Genomic DNA, 17,097 nt, shown 5'->3' with positions numbered 1-17,097 from the left:
ACATATCCGAACCTCGACGGACGTCTTGGGTTCAAGAGCGGTGCCCTGACCTTCCACAGCTGCCTTTAGTTCGGCAGCAAAGGCGGCTTTATCTTTAGACTTACACAGTTCGAGGAGGACGTCCCCGTCTCAGGTTTGTCTAATCAACCGTACAACCGTGTCGGTTTGCTCTGGCTTAGCCTTGGCCTTGATAACACCCAAGACTTCGGCGAATAATCTTCCCTCCAAAGGCTTGACCAAGATTGCCTCTGTCCTGGGCTTTTTGGGCCGCGACTTTTTAGAAACGAGTGCCGAGCCAGGCGCAGCTTGGGCCACGCCGGTCGACTGCGCCCTCACTGCCACATAAAGCAAAAAAAAACAACGGCTTGGAGCCGACTTCCGCGTGCTTCAGTTTCCTCTTCTCCTTTCTCGTAAGGCGCTTTTCCCACACAGTCCCAGATGGTGTTTCTACGACTGACCCCTTTCAGGAGCTACCCTCAATGGGTGTCGCAGGTTGCTGTGGCTGTCGAGGCTTCGCTGGAGCAGCAACTACGTCAGAGAAGGACCTAGAAGTAAGGGTCGCCTTGACCTTAACTTTAGGCTTTGCTGTCTGAACAACCTCTTCTCTTTGTGGAGGGCTTTCTGATGTAGGCCTCCTGCGTTTCTTGGAAGGTCGCGCATTGTCGTCAGGTAGGGACACTACCTTCTCGGCGATCCTTTCCATGGCCGCCTTGCTCACCAGCCGGCAGGCGAAGACAAAACCAAGGTCGTCCTCGAGCTTATCCATACCATTTTTAACCACTTGGTTAACTCCTCTCTGCGTCTTGAAGGTTTCAAGCATTGTCTTCATTGTCTGCTCCATGTTTTGGAGTCGGTTTTCAATGCTATTTTCTGCGTCAAGATATTGCTGACGCAGAAGTATCATTCCCGAAACTTCCGATTCTAACGCTGCTGTTAGGGATACCAGACTTAGAGGGTGGTCCACCATTTCCTTCTCCACTTGTCAAGGAAGATCCCAAAGTCAGGTCTCTTGTGCACCTGAAAGTTGCAGGTGGTGGGGACGTCTTCACGCCTTTCGCTGTTGGCGATCTCTGGACCCTGGAGCATCGCCTAAAAGGGTCTCGCTCTACTTCCGACCTCTTTTCTTGCTCATCTGAGCTGCTTATCATAGATGTGTTCAGGGTATTTGTTTTAAAAGCCATCTTGTGTTTACCAGCGCATCGTGCGGCAAGAGGCGGCCCGGAATAGTCAGGAACGGGTATACCCTTGGGGACAGTGCCCCTACCCCAGTTCCTCGAGGCCCAACCTCCATTTTCCCAGCACCGGATACCTGACGTGCCGGGGGTCACCCGTCACAATGTAGAGCCCGACCTCTACATCCATGCCGCACTCCTTGACCAAGGACCGAAGTGGCTGGCTTCTCACAACTCACTGAGAATACCCATCGGCAGTGCAGAGCACACATCAACCCCTGCAACACAACAGGGGCACTCCCAAGGACTCTCAGTGAGAGCGTCGATCACCCTTTTAGTCGCCTCTTACGACAAGCCTGGGAAGGCTGCGGTTCTATTCTAACCCCGAAACCGCAGGGGGAGAATATATCAGATTAGATTGATAAGTTAATAAGTTGATAATAGTAAAGTATTATATGAAGTAAATAGATTATAGTAAATGTTAACATATATATATTTATGAAAATAGATTAAGTTATTTTTGTTTCCCTGTCAGTTAGAAAAAAACTGTATGGCATATCCAGTTCCGCCACGGGGAGGCCAGGAAACATAGGAACCATATTTAAAATTATCTCCTAATTAAAAAATCTCTTTTTTAAATGCTACAAGATTATAGGAAAGGTATTAAAATTTACATAACCCTTTTATAAGTGTGGTACCAACCCATTTATTTTACTCAGAGTTAATAATATCTTAAATATCAAAGTCAATGTGGATTTGTTTTTATTTCTTCCATAAATCAAACACTTTCAGGTCCTATTGGGTTAGGCAACATTATATAAATCAATCTCCGTCAGGCAGGAAACACAATTAGATGCCTGGGATATCAGTTATGTTTTTTTTGGATGATAATTAAGTTTTTAAATTGGTTATGTTGTTCCAGAATGGTGTGGTTTAAGCAGGATTGGTATGGTCAGGGAATTTTGGTTGGTCTGAAAAAGTCAAGGAATTATGAAACAATTCTGGAATTTCTCCTGAAAGACTACTTTTTTACAGATATGGTACATTCTGAACCTAAACAGGTTTTTATCAGGGTGATGACTAATGGCAAAAAGAATGACATAAGCACTGATATATCGATAGTTATTTAGTTGTTTTCATTATTTCATCAAGAAAGCTTGATAACGAAAAGCTGATTGCGTCATTAAGTTCAGCATAAAAAAGTAGTTCAAAATGATGGGTCACAACACCACCTTCATATTTAAATTAATTTATCACATTTCAAAATGGCAGATCCAAGATGGTGGCCGAAAAAAATACATCCGTCATAACCAAGTGAACATAGGTTGACAATGAATGGTGGTGTATACTTATCTTTATCTAATACTATTTTGAGATTATGGTCTTAAATTGTAAATGCACAATGTTAAAATGGGCTAAAAATAAATTTATAAAAAGTCCTCATAACTTAAGAACCAATCAAGATTTTTTAAAACTAATTGCGGCATTGTAATCAGCATAAAATTCTAATTTGAAATAATGGGTCACAACCCTACCTTTACATTTGAAAAAAAAAACTTTGTATCCAAGATGGCAGCCAAAAATGTATACCCAGTCAAAATGAAGTACTTACCACTCTACGATGATCTGATGTGGTCCGGAGTTAATATCTTAGAAATGTAGAAAAAAGTAGGGGGGGGGGAACCCATTTAAAACTAACCCTGTATATACACTCATCAAGAGTTTTGTAGCCAATCTCATAGGAACTTGGACTTACAGCGTGTGGTAGAGGTTCTCCAACTACACTTCAGTTTAATATATAAATATTTATCTTGTGTATGCACATATTTGTTGTAAATTTATATTTTGTGTATTTATGTGTACTAATATGTTTTCCAGCACAATGGCCATCTGCAGTTCAAATCATTAAATAATCCCGCAGCCGTTTGGCGTTTGAACTTCGTCATCGTCTCCTGTGGTCACATAAACGTCATTGTCAGGTCACGGAAACGTCATCGTCGTCTCCTGCGGTCACGGAAATGCCATCATCGTCATGCGCGATAGCGGCAAAATCATAAAATAATCCCACTGCCATTTGGAGTTTGAACATCATCATCTCCTGCGGTCACGGAAATGTCATCGTAGTCATGCGCGATCGCAGCAAAATCACTAACAAATCTCACGGCCGTTTGGACATCAATATCGTCTCCCGCGGTCATGGATACGTCATCTTTATGCGCGATCACAGCTAATTGAAAATTCCCGGTAATATACAAAATTCACACATATTTCCCTATTTACTAGGTCGGTTGACACCCTGTTATTTTTATCTAGCACTTATGTCGAGATTATGGTCATAGTTTGTAAATGCATAATGTTAAAATGGGCTAAAAATAAAGTTATACAAAATCCTCATAACTTTGGAATGGATCAAGATTTTGAAAAACGGATTGTGGCATTGTAGTCAGGGTAAAAATCTAGTTTTAAATAAATTGTCACAACCCCACCTTTGCGTGGAAAAAAATTTTTTACATCCAATACGGCGAATCCAAGATGGTGGCCGGAAATAATCACCATGTCAAAATGAAGTACTTATTACCCAACAATGTTTGGAAATGGTCTGGGATTGATTTTTGAACAAAGGTAAAAAATGTTGGAGGGGTGGACAGTTAAAACTCACCCTGTATAGTTCCACTTCCTTAGCTAATGATAAAATTCTCATCAACGTACGATTTTGTAAAACAAAAATTTACGGGTGAGAAGTGACAGTTACAGCAACATAATTATTATGAAGGACAAACAACTACTAGCTCTTTACCTTATTGGAGAGCAGAAAGAGGTTGTCATATTCAGTGGTAATCTCAACCAAAGTCTTGAGATCAATACCCTGGAGATAACTCCTTATCGCTGGAAGGAATAACAGCATATTGTGTTCTGAGTCTTTTCTAGTTATACTAGGAAGATCCTTCATTAGCGTTTGCAGTAGCTTTGCAGGGGTAAGGAGCATAGGCAGCATCCTAAGAACTAACTTCTAAAACAGAATCAAATTTAATTACAGATAACGGACCTATATGAGTACACACATTTAAATGACAAAACAGTTTTGACAGACATGAAAATTAATTTTTTAATGCCATTTTTTGCAGAAGATTAGTTGAAATTGAAATGCAAATTGAACAATTTGCTAATCCAAACAAGGCCTGATTCCAATTAGTTTGAATTTGCAGGACTCTGGTGTAAATATTTATTTTATTACGAAACTCAAAATCATTGAGTACAGTAAATCAACTCAAAGTTATTGATTATTTACACTGGATAATAACTCCCTTACATGTAGGGTTTGTGTAGGCAATACAATTGCCATGTACAGTAGAACCTCTTTAATCCGAACCCCCGTAATCCGAACATCCACTAATTTGAACCCCTAATTGCTGTACCGGTACTCTATACACAGTACAGCAGTTCTTTATTCTATACTGTATTTAATTTACAGTACTGTTTATTTACCATGTTTACTACTGTATTAAATTAACACTGTATTTTACTTTATAAAACATTTTTTAACTTTTCCCAAAATAATTTTGATCAATTATAGCCATGTTTTAGCTGTTCGTATGTAAAAACAACAATATGTTCTGTAATCCGAGCTATTCAATAGTTCGAACTACCCCTGGTCCTAATTAGTTCGGATTAAAGAGGTTCTACTGTACATCTAATTTACACTAAAATGTTGAAAAATATTATCAGATGGGCAGTAATAAAACCCCTGGGAAATCAACATAAGTCAATACAAAATTGTTGGAAATATGAGAAAAATGAACTGGGAGATCCACAGGGCTCATCCATCTTTAAAATTCCTCTACTTGGTTTTCCTTAAAATTTGGTCCTTAAACTCCCACTGGTGGAAAAGCAGTTATTTTATTGAAACAAAACTATTTCAAACATCATTAAAGGCCTGTTCACACGTCTGCAGACGTATTTGGTGAATTAATACGTCGCCAGTGCACTGGTCACACCACAGCTACGTCTGACGGCTACGTAGCCGGTGAGCCGAATGTTGTTTGTTAATTTTATTATATTATTTTATATTTGTTTACATTTGTTAATTTTAGGGGTGGGCGAGTACTCGACCTTCGAGTAATTACTCGAGTTTTTTCAAATACTCGACCTCGAGTTGAGTAGTAATTACTACTCTAAAATTCGAGTCGAGTAGTTATAAATAGTGCCACTTTACGATTTTCTACACCCATATTTAATAAATTATATTTTGTTTTGTGTTGATGCCTTATTTAATCCCCATTCCTACAAAAAACAACTATCTAACCAAATATATGTTAGACCAGCGTAAACCAAATGTTCAACAAACACCCATCGTCATTCGGCGGAGCTAGCAAGAGGACTACTAACAGACTGTCACTTTCCTAAAACAACAACAGTCAACAATACGTCTCGATAACGATACAGTAAATTGAAATAAAGCATTGAATGAATCTATCGAACTGCAATAGTCGATAGTCAACAAGGGAGTCTCGTGACTAGTATAACAATAGCAGACGATTCTTGAAGACATTATAAAGTACAGTATCAGATTTAGTTTGAACTGCCATAAAAATATTTTATACCAAAATATAGAAATAACAAAATATTTTATACCAAAACATAGAAATACAACAAATAAAAATAACCTGTTGTAGCATAATATTTTTCACATAAATCGGTATTGGTGTTTAGTTTTACAAACCGATAAGTTACTGCAAGGAACATCGATGCATTTGAATGACGCAATCTCATTGGGTCTTGGCAGAAAGAAAAGATCAGTTCCACTTTAAACTCAGTGTTGCCAGATGGACGATAATTGTTGTACTTTTACAACTGTGGTATTGGCGTAAACAAACTATAAGTATAATTGATTTTCTAATCAGTTTACATAAACATGATTAAAATTACTCAAACTATTAATTTTTTTACGAAATAAAAGCTATAGCAATTTTATGATAATTTTACCGACATTCACCATAATGGTGTAATGATAAATAAATATGGCAACGTCAGCCCTGTGAAACAGCTGTTTGATGGGAGAACAAAAGAGAAGCAGAATGAGCAGACTGACTAGAGAGAGAGAGAGAGAGAGAGGGAGAGAGAGAGAGAGAGAGAGAGAGAGAGAGAGAGAGAGAGAGAGAGAGGGCAGATATGGTGACAGCTGGCGTAACAACAAAACAATGGATTGGAGTGATTGAAGTTATGTCAATGTCAGTTTTGAATATTTTTACTTTGAAGTGAATTTGTAACTTAAAATAAAATTAATTTTGTTAGTGGAAGTTTAATAGAAAGTAAAATAAACATATTCTGTTTGTGATTTTGATTGTGAAATTTTCAATCTGGTGGCAGAAACATGACAACGACAGTTTGAATTGTAACATAACCTAGAAAATGTGAGTTTATAAAGAAAGGCCAAATAGGCTATACCGGGCTACAGTGAAATGTGTTTAATTTTAAATTAAGTGTTTAATGTGGGATTTTATTTTGAGATAATAGGCCTACTGTGTTTTTGTTTGATATTTTCAGTCTGTCAGAGACGAGTGACTTGATCATTCTTATAAATGGACTGAGTGAAGAGGATAGCCCTAATACCAATAACCTTCAAACTTAAGACAGATGAAGTGCTTATCTAAGTGATTATTTTAAAATACCTAATTGCATATTGATGTTTTTAACTTGTGATACAATATGTAGTTTGATATTAGTTTTCTGTTTTATAAATAAATTTATTTTTATAAATTCTGTTTCTTATTTGAATTGAAATTATTCTTAAAGTTACCTTATTAAGTTAGTTAGTTAGGTTGACTATCATGTTAGTGAGGAGGAATTAAAGGCAAGGAAAAATAAAACACACAATAACAAGTGATGTGTAGGCCTAGGCCTAAATAATTTAATGCTGCAGTCAACAAGTAGTGTAGGCCAAATTTTTTATTAGGCCTAAGGTAGGAGGTACTAATAATTAGCAACCATATAACTTAGAAAATTTGGTATAACTTAAGTACTTAAACTACCTTTTTAGGCCTAGGCAGGGTTTAGGCTAGGATGAAATTTGTTTCAGCAAAATGCTGCAAACTCTCTGCAAAGACAAAAACTAAGTTAACTGTAGAAAAAATATTATTCAATAACTTAAGCTTTTAAAACAAAAAATTCCAGTAGGCTAATACTACATTTGTTTGAACATAACATCTTTCAATTTCATTTGTAGAAAATTTGCCATAGACCTAGCCTGCAAAACAATGTAAACTTAGCATTTTTAAGTTGTGAATAGCAAGATGCTAAAAATACTACCACAGCTTAAACCCAGGGCCTAGGCCTACTTAACGCGCAACTACTCGACTCGATACTCGAGTTTCTACTCAAATACTCGACTCGAATTGAAAAATCACTACTCGCCCACCCCTAGTTAATTTATTGTTTATTTTTATTAGTGTTTCATGAATTTCAGTTAAGATTGCCACGGTTCAATTGCAGCTTTTATAGTACCCTGAAAAGTCTGCTGATTAATGTGTTAATGTTGACAAAAATATTTTACTCTAATTTTAGGCTGTATATAGTAGACTATACGATTTGCGCTATATTAAAATATAAAAAAATATTACCAGAAAACATGCAATAATTTTGCTCATCCATAAGGATTACACAATAAAATAGTCTATAGTGTAAGTAAAAAGGTAGGCCTATGTCTAGAAATAATTCATTAACGTTTCATAAATGTCAGCCCACTATATGAACCATAATAAACCATATTAAGAGAGACATTGTTTTTGATAGGGAGATTTGCAAGCATAAACAAACAAAAATTAGTGGACATTAGGTACTCGTATGATGAAGTACTATTATATTGATCATATAGTTGTGTTAAGATTGTTATGTTATAGTCTAATTTGAATGTAATAGATAAATGTGATTTAATAATTTTTAAGTGATAGTTAATGTTTGTGTTATAGGTACAAGCTTACGTACAGTCTATTATAATAATAAATTACTTTCAGTTTAGGTCCTACTATTAGTACAGGAGCTGAGGGGGTTTGAGCATGCATGAAAGTAGTACGCAATGTTATTACTGATTATTGTAATATGGACTATGTGACTAAATCATTAACAGCCAGGTGATCAAAATTACGTATGTCGCCTATTTAAAAAGTTGTCGATAAGGTGGCCCCCCACTTAGGGGGGCAAACATGGCGGTTTGCACTATGCATTAAAACGCTGTTATTTTGATAACGGTAAAAGATAGAACATCGGTTAAAATGTCGTTGTAATTCTAAAAATGTGGACTACAATAATGGTTATTGAGTCCGAGGTCGTATCTCTATAAATAAACAAGTTATTGTATAAAATATGTAAAAATGGACTTTTCGTGTAGTTTTTTTTTACCGAAAGTAGAATTAATTTGTGAGTGTCGCATAGAAGTAATATCAAATATCTTTGCTGATAGTTGTAATATGGACTGTGGTGATAAAAAATATGCATGTCGTCTACTTTTCAGGTGGTCGAGAACTTGGGGGGAGGGGGGCAAAGATGGCGGAACGCGCTATGCATTGAAACGACTGTAGCTCGATAACGGTACGAGATAGGACATCGGTTAAAACGTAGTTTTAATCCAAAAATATGGCCAATAGAAAAGGTTATTGGGTAAAAAGTTGTATCTTAACTAATAAAAAAGTTATAACAATAATAAGTTTAACAAAATCTACATTATACAGCTATTTTCTTCAAAAATCATATGGATTGTTGATAAAAAATAGTGTAATTACTTAATTACTCGGCTAAATATTAACCAGATGCATTTTCTTATAAGAAAAAAATATATAATTACGAATACATATGGTTTAAAATGTAAAACAAGGCCTCCAAACTACGTATAATACTTGGGGTTTCACCGCAATCAAATGCATAATACAGATTACCACTACAAATCCAATTATAATTATAATGTTATAGGTTATTACAATATGATTATGTAACAGATTCTTATTAAATACAGTTATATGAAATAAAAAAACATAAGTACAAAAGTAAATACCTATAATAAAAAATACGGTAAATCTCTTCATTCTATCCATACCAATTACACTGGTTGTTCATATTATTTGTTGAATTGAAATAGGTACCTAACTTTTGTAAGTTGGTGAAATTTTACTTTAAAATTGCCTAATCCACTAGTCACTAAGAACAAACGTATATAAAAACCAGCCACACACAATTAAAAAAAACGTAAGCAACTTAAAATAAAATAAATTGAAATTTAAAATATTTAAATAACTATTAAAAGTTATAAAAGAATGTTATTTGTATAAATAAAACACAATAAATGTCAGTAGTCTTAAACTGTACAAATACTTTCACAACCCCGATATCACTGAGTTGGAAGTCAATGAACTTTGGGGGGATTAACAGTTGTGCCGATATCAGCAGCACTGCACAGCAATTATGACGCAACCTATCGGACGAACCCCAAGGCGTTTGGAGGCCGTGTTTTACATTTTAAACTATATGTATTCGTAATAATATATTTTTTTTCTTATAAGAAAATGCATCTGGTTAATATTTAGCCGAGTAATTAAGTAATTACACTATTTTTTTATCAACAATCCATATGATTTTTGAAGAAAATAGCTGTATAATGTAGATTTTGTTAAACTTATTATTGTTATAACTTTTTTATTAGTTAAGATACAACTTTTTACCCAATAACCTTTTCTATTGGCCATATTTTTTGGATCAAAACTATGTTTTAACCGATGTCCTATCTCGTACCGTTATCGAGGTACAGTCGTTTCAATGCATAGCGCGTTCCGCCATCTTTGCCCCCCTCCCCCCAAGTTCTCGACCACCTGAAAAGTAGGCGGCATGCATATTTTTTATCACCACAGTCCATATTACAACTATCAGCAAAGATATTTGATATTACTTCTTTGCGACACTCACAAACTAATTCTACTTTCGGTAAAAAAACTACACGTAAAGTCCATTTTTACATATTTTATACAATAACTTGTTTATTTATAGATACGACCTCGGACTCAATAACCATTATTGTAGTCCACATTTTTAGAATTACGACGTTTTAACCGATGTTCTATCTTTTACCGTTTTCACGCATAGCGCAAACCGCCATGTTTGCCCCCTCCCCCCCCCCCCCCACCTTATCGACCACTTTTGAAATAGGCGACATACGTAATTTTGATCACCACAGTCCATATTACAATAATCAGCAATAACATTGCGTACTACTTTCATGCATGCTCAAACCTCCTCAGCTCCTGGACTATATCGCAGTCAACGACAGTTGGTTCCCAGCACATAAAAGTCTTATCAGATGTTTGTTTACGATCTTCATAATTTATTACTAGGGTGATGATGCAATAAAAAACCCATTAGCAGTCCCAGATCCATTAACATTTTATAACATTTTATGTGACAATAACATTTTATCAGGACAATAATTGTTGTATTCAAGTACTTCCAAGAACTGTTGAGTTTTATCACTTTTATTTCTTTACGACTTTCCCCAATTCTATTTTATCATAAAAATAATAGTTTTATGATGACTGTTAAATGTTATCTCTAACTCAGTCAGTATTTTCGTGAATATTCAATTTGCCGCTGGCCAATGCCTACTGCCATAAAACTGTTTATGGCTATATACTAAACTTGTAACTAATCTACAATCTTATTTTATAAGTTAAAATATTTGTTATAGATATTTTATCTTTCTATTGACAAAACCACAAGCATAGTTGTTGTTTGCATATATTTTTTTCTTTATTCATGCCCACTCGGTCTCAAATTATGTCATTGCATGTTCTGTATCTTGTCTTATATTGTTAGATGTGGCTGATTAAGGCTTAAATGTTTTTTAGTTTCCTGTATTTTTTATTGTGTTGAAGGTACTTTATGAAATCTAAATACAGGGTAATTCAAAAAGGACTTTACAACTTTGAAAATTCATATAAATCTTATTAAACAAGGTACAGAGCTGGTTTTGGTGTTGTTTTAAAGGAAAACACTTCAAGTTTTTTTTTACCTTAACCCTCCGAGTGTCATGCGTCGCTGCAGCGACGCGTAACGCACTTTGTATAGTGTCGTGCGTCGCTGCAGCGACTCGCGAACACTGTTTACGGCGAAGGCTCTATGACTAACTGAATCGGACTGTACTGGATTGAGTTAGGTATCGTTCTGTCCGTAATATTCTAAGCTTTCTGCAGAGGTCTGTCTCTAAGCACTATTCATTTTAGTTCCGAAAATATTGTAACAGACAGCTGACTGAGCTGACGTGCGTGTATTTGTAAACAGCTAGGTTACCCTCGGACCGATGACTGATGTGTTTTATTACGTTTATCATTGTTTTAGTGTTAAAAATCAAAAGTAGTGATATACGTGGTGCATTATAAGAAGATTTAAGTGGTTTTGAAGTGCTGGTTGATGATCCTGAAGAAGTAGGTAGTAATATTGATGTAAATTATCAGCCAGATTCCTAGCTATGGTTGGGCTATGCATTCTTAGCTAAACGCTATGTACTGAAATCTGTTTTTTGCCCATAACTTTTTTATTTGCAAATCTACTTCCTTATATTATTATAGATTTGTAATCCTCATAAAATTTAGAACAAAGTGGCTATTTTCAAATATTTATAGGCCTATAATTTATACAATTTCATTGAGCGCAAACTTATTTTTTTTTTAAAATTTTCGAAATTATACATTTTTTTACCTAAAAAAATTTTTTTTTTTTAAATCTTCCTTATGTTTTATATATAATATTGAAGCCCAAGATTTTCCAAACAAAATGGTATATAGAACAGTATAATTAACATTGTTTTTAAGCTTCTCAGATCAGTTTTAATAAAACCTTGCAAATGAGCAAAAAATAGGCTGACATTAAGGCCAAAACACGTGACACTCGGAGGGTTAAACTAAAGATGTTCAGGGTGTCTAGTTTATTTCCATTATAAAATTCAAGACTAATTCCAGACTTTTCAAGACTAATTCCAGATTTTTCAAGACTAGTTTTTTCAACACTTAGTGGGTGTTGATACCAAACTGTATCAATTCTCAATTCTTGATACCGATACCAATTTTTATAGCAAATTATTTATACCTAATTTTCTGAATAATACTACACCAACCCCTGTCTTTGTCATAAAGTAGTATTATAACAATGTGGTGTTTTCAAGTAAAGAAATAATGCAGCAATAAAAAGTTCTAACTAGCAAATTTGGTTTTTTTTTATCATAAAATCTTCCACGTACCGTACGTTTAGACATCATCACTGCAGCGGTTACAGAAACGTGATCGTCGTCGTCCGCGATCACAGCAAAATCATGAACATTTCCCGCGGCCTTGTAGACATCAATGACATCATCGTCATGTCCCGAGGTCTCAGAAACGGCATCGCCATCGTCCGCGATCGCGGCAAAATCATGAACATTTCCCGCGGCCGTGTAGACATCATCGTCGTCTCCCGCGGTCACGGAAACGTCATCGTCGTCTCCCGCGGTCACGGAAACGTCATCGTCGTCTCCCGCGGTCACGGAAACGTCATCGTCGTCTCCCGCGGTCACGGAAACGTCATCGTCGTCGTCCGCGATCGCGACAAAATCATGAACATTTCCCGCGGCCGAGCAGACATCATCGTCGTCTCCTGCGGTCACGTAAACGTCATCGTCATCTCCCTCGATCGCGGCAAAATCATGAACATTTCCCGCGGCTGTTTAGACATCACCGTCATCTCCCGCGGTCACGGAAACATTATCGTCGTCGTCCGCGATCGCGGCAAAATCATGGACATTTCCCGCGGCCGTGTAGACATCATCGTCGTCTCCCGCGGTCACAGAAACGTAATCGTCATCTCCCGCGGTCACGGAAACGTCATCGTCGTCGTCCGCGATCGTTACAAAATCATAACATTTCCCGCGGCCGAGCAGATATCATCGTCGTCTCCCGCGGTCACGGAAACGTCATCGTCGTCGTCCGCGATTGCGGCAAAATCATGAACATTTCCCGCGGCTGTTTAGACATCACCGTCATCTCCCGCGGTCACGGAAACGTTATCGTCGTCGTCCGCGATCGCGGCAAAATCATGGACATTTCCCGCGGCCGTGTAGACATCATCGTCGTCTCCCGCGGTCACAGGAACGTCATCGTCATCTCCCGCGGTCACGGAAACGTCATCGTCGTCGTCCGCGATCGTTACAAAATCATAAACATTTCCCGCGGCCGAGCAGATATCATCGTCGTCTCCCGCGGTCACGGAAACGTCATCGTCGTCGTCCGCGATCGCGACAAAATCATGAACATTTCCCGCGGCTGTTTAGACATCACCGTCATCTCCCGCGGTCACGGAAACGTTATCGTCGTCGTCCGCAATCAGGGCAAAATCATGAACCTTTCCCGCGGCAGTGTAGGCATCATCGTCGTCTCCCGCGGTCACGGAAACGTTATCGTAATCTCCCGCTGTCACAGAAACGTCATCGTCGTCTCTCGTGGTTTCGGAAACGTCATCGTCGTCGTCCACTATCGCGGCAAAATCGTGAACGTTTCCCGAGGCCCTGTAGACATCATCATCGGCTTTTGCGGTTACGTAAACGCAAGACGACGATCGCGGCAAAATCATGAAAATTCCCGACTTTGAAATTAAATTTAAGACTAAATCCCGACTTTTCAAGACCATTTTGAAATTCAATACTAATTCCCGACTTTCCCGATTTTCCCGACTACTAGACACCCTGGATGTTCTATGTGACTTCCGTTGGTTATCCTACCACCTATTTAAAACCACTTTTATAATGGCTATTTAAAGTATCTGAGAGTAAAATAGGTAAAGCCTTTATCTTAACTGTGATTTTTCTTGACACAATCCTCGTAGTAGTAAAAGGTTTTGTTTTAATAATGTGTGGTACAGTAACTGTTTTTAGAAGACCATGAATGTAGGATACTATCCATTTTCATCGTAATGTCAATGTATTAAAGTAAAAAATAATGGTTTAAATACAGTTCTGCGCAGAAAACCGCAAAAATACGGGTAGCCATGTACCGTACCGATTTTGTACCAAGAACTGAGGTACAAAATATTGTACCGTACTGAACCGTACTGACCTTAAATTTTCCGTACTGCAGACCCCTCGTTATAGTCCAACATTTACCACTTATAAATTAATTATAAAAAGGAGGTAGGGTGGCAGTGACAGCCCAGTGTGCTAGTGCGCATGCACGTATTCAGCTATGTGAGCTACGCGTAGCTAGCCGGCGTAGCGGCAGCGCCGTAGCTCACGTATTAATACGCCGGTGTGAACACTCTCTATGAATTACATTAAGAGCTACGTCAGCTACGTATTTCGAAAAAGTATTAATACGTCTGGCTACGCCGGTGTGAACAGTCCTTAAGATATGTTAATTATTTAGACTTACTTTTCCTTTCTTAACTGACATAATCTGAGCCAGTTTTCTTTCATTCCCCTCACATGCGATTGAGTTCATTAATTTAGTCTGAAGGTCGACAATGTCTACCTTGTCCTTTTCCACATTGGCGGTATTATATGAATCTTCGATCTTGATTACTTGGGAATACATCTGTAAAATTTCAAATAGAAAAAAAGTTATATTAAAAATGTCAAAGAATTGTTTCTACACACAAATCCCATTTTTACAATAAAATACAATTAAATACAAGACATTTTTGTTTCTGTTGATCAGGAATCATCACCAAGATTAATTATACTCTTGATCAGATTATCTTTCATAAGCACTCTGTCTTATGAGATTATACGTCACATCACAACTTAAGCTTATAAAGAAATAAGTCAGGCCTCCCTGTTAAAAATTTTGTTAGATGACTATGGATATTCTAATAGAACAGACATCTGCCCGATTTTCGGAAAAGAACAGGACGGGATTTTCCCTTGCAAAAGAGCTTGTTTACAAAAACTTGATTTAATAGTCTTGCAGATAGCAATAATGACAAAACTAATATCCACTGTTAAAAAAACAATAATGAGTAAAAATACACAATAAACAAAAACTTTTAATACCGTCAACCAGGACTCTGCGGTCGCGGCGTGATCATTGGTATGACTCGCGGCACAGAAAACATACAGTAGTATGTTTTCTCAGAATGCTTACCGCATGATAAAAATCGTTAAGTATTCGGAGAGAGCTTTGCCTGTCAATTCATAGGTAGCGCCACCAGCGTTGCTATGATGGTGCATTGTATTCTGGTTGGCGCTGCCTACAAATTGACAGGCAAAGCTCTCTCCGAGTACTTAACGCTTTTTACCATGTGGTTAGCATTCTGGGTTATAGTAGTATGTTTTCTGTGCTCACGGTCACGGCGTGATCGTCGATATGACTCGCGGTCACGGCGGGATCGTCGTTATGACTCCGCGTTCACGGCACGATCGTCGAAATGACTTTGCCTACTGCGTTCGCGGAACTATCGTGAACATCTCTCGCAATAGCGGCGTCATCGTCACTCGCGAAGCGGCAGAATCACCGACGATCGGATCAAATCCCTTCCCGAAAAATTCCTGAATCAAAAGTAATCCCGTCCCGAAAATCGGGAATATTTTTTCCATAGTGGGATGTCACCATCATCAGTTGTGACACGGCAAAATCACCGACGATCACAGGGTGTCCACCAGGCCAACCAGAAAAAATCAGTAATTCATGAGTAAAAACAAAAAATTCCAGGTAGTTCAGGTCGTACTTTTCATACTAAAGTTTCCAACGTGTTTTGTGCCAACTCCCGCAATGCTGTTTTAGAGCTAACACAGCTCGGTATTTTAGCTATCGGAAAGAGTATTCTCAGTTAAAGAAAAAAAATTATGATTGCTGTAATATTGTCTGACAAAAGTATTCAATTGTTATATACTACTGATTAAATAATCCAAAAATTAAAAAGTAATCCTTAAACCTGCAATTTATTAATAACTTCCTAAAAATAGTGATATGTCGATACCAAAATTTATCGAATCTCTGTACAGACACCTGAAAAATAGATTCTTAATACTGATAATTTCAATTTTACCCAACTTTTTTCACCAACCCCTGGCTTTATGCACTTTCATATGGTATAATTTTGAAGTAATGGGTTGTTTTCCAAGTGGCCTACAGAAATAATAATAATAGACACCATCATCGTTTTATCCGATAACTGAAAAGTCCTGAATATCTCACTCAGTAACAGAAACATCACCACTGTCTTCCGAGGTCGTGAACAAATCCTGATATTGTTCAGCGGTAACGGAAACATTATAATCGTCTCCCGCGATCACAGTAAAGTTACCATAGTCTTCCTCTATCGTAGCTTAATTCTAATCATTTCCCGCAGTTATCATCATCAAGCAATATTTTTGGACATCATCATTGTTTCCCGCAGTCACGGAAACGTCATCGTCGTCTCCCGCGGTCACGAAAACGTCATCGTCGTCTCCCACCCTCACGGAAATATCATCGTTGTCTCCCGCGGTCACGGAAACGTCGTCTTCGTCTCCCGCAGTCGCGTTAATGTCATCGTTATCTCCCGTGTTCATGGAAACGTCGTCATTGTCTCCTGCAGTCACGGAAATATCATCGTTGTCTCCCGCGGTCACGGAAATGTCATCGCCATCTCCCGTAGTCACGGGAACGTCATCTTCGTCTCCCGCGGTCACGGAAACGTCATCATCGTTTCCCACGGTCACGGAAACGTCATCGCCCACATGCGCGATCGCAGCAAAATCACTAATATATTTCGCGGCCGTTTGGACATCATCATTGTCTCATGCGGTCACAGAAACGTCATCGTCCGCATGCACGATCACCGAAACGTCATCGTTGTCACACGCGGTCACGAAAACGTCATAATCGTCTCTTGCGATCACGAAAACGTCATCTTCGTCTCCCGCGGTCAGGGAAATATCATTGTT

The 17,097-nt window shown here is 37.8% G+C and overlaps 1 protein-coding gene across 3 annotated transcripts in view; it reads right to left on the bottom strand.

Moving 5' to 3' along the window:
* LOC128998691 (protein PAT1 homolog 1) overlaps window positions 1–17,097 on the bottom strand; it is a 79,835-nt gene that overhangs the window by 14,019 nt on the left and 48,719 nt on the right. For all 3 annotated transcript variants that reach the window (XM_054424932.1, XM_054424934.1, XM_054424933.1), the window contains 2 exons: window positions 14,603–14,764; window positions 3,970–4,182 (listed from right to left, as the gene is read on the bottom strand). In XM_054424932.1, coding sequence (XP_054280907.1) covers window positions 3,970–4,182; window positions 14,603–14,764 — 375 coding nt within the window. The remainder of the gene's footprint in view (window positions 1–3,969; window positions 4,183–14,602; window positions 14,765–17,097) is intronic.

The sequence above is a fragment of the Macrosteles quadrilineatus genome, unplaced genomic scaffold, assembly GCF_028750875.1.
Source record: "Macrosteles quadrilineatus isolate MER2022 unplaced genomic scaffold, UCM_ALF_1.0 Scaffold_7__1_contigs__length_78375512, whole genome shotgun sequence".
Classification (NCBI taxonomy): domain Eukaryota; kingdom Metazoa; phylum Arthropoda; class Insecta; order Hemiptera; family Cicadellidae; genus Macrosteles; species Macrosteles quadrilineatus.
Note: the sequence above shows the minus strand (reverse complement) of the source record. Positions and strands in the feature narration are given on the sequence as shown.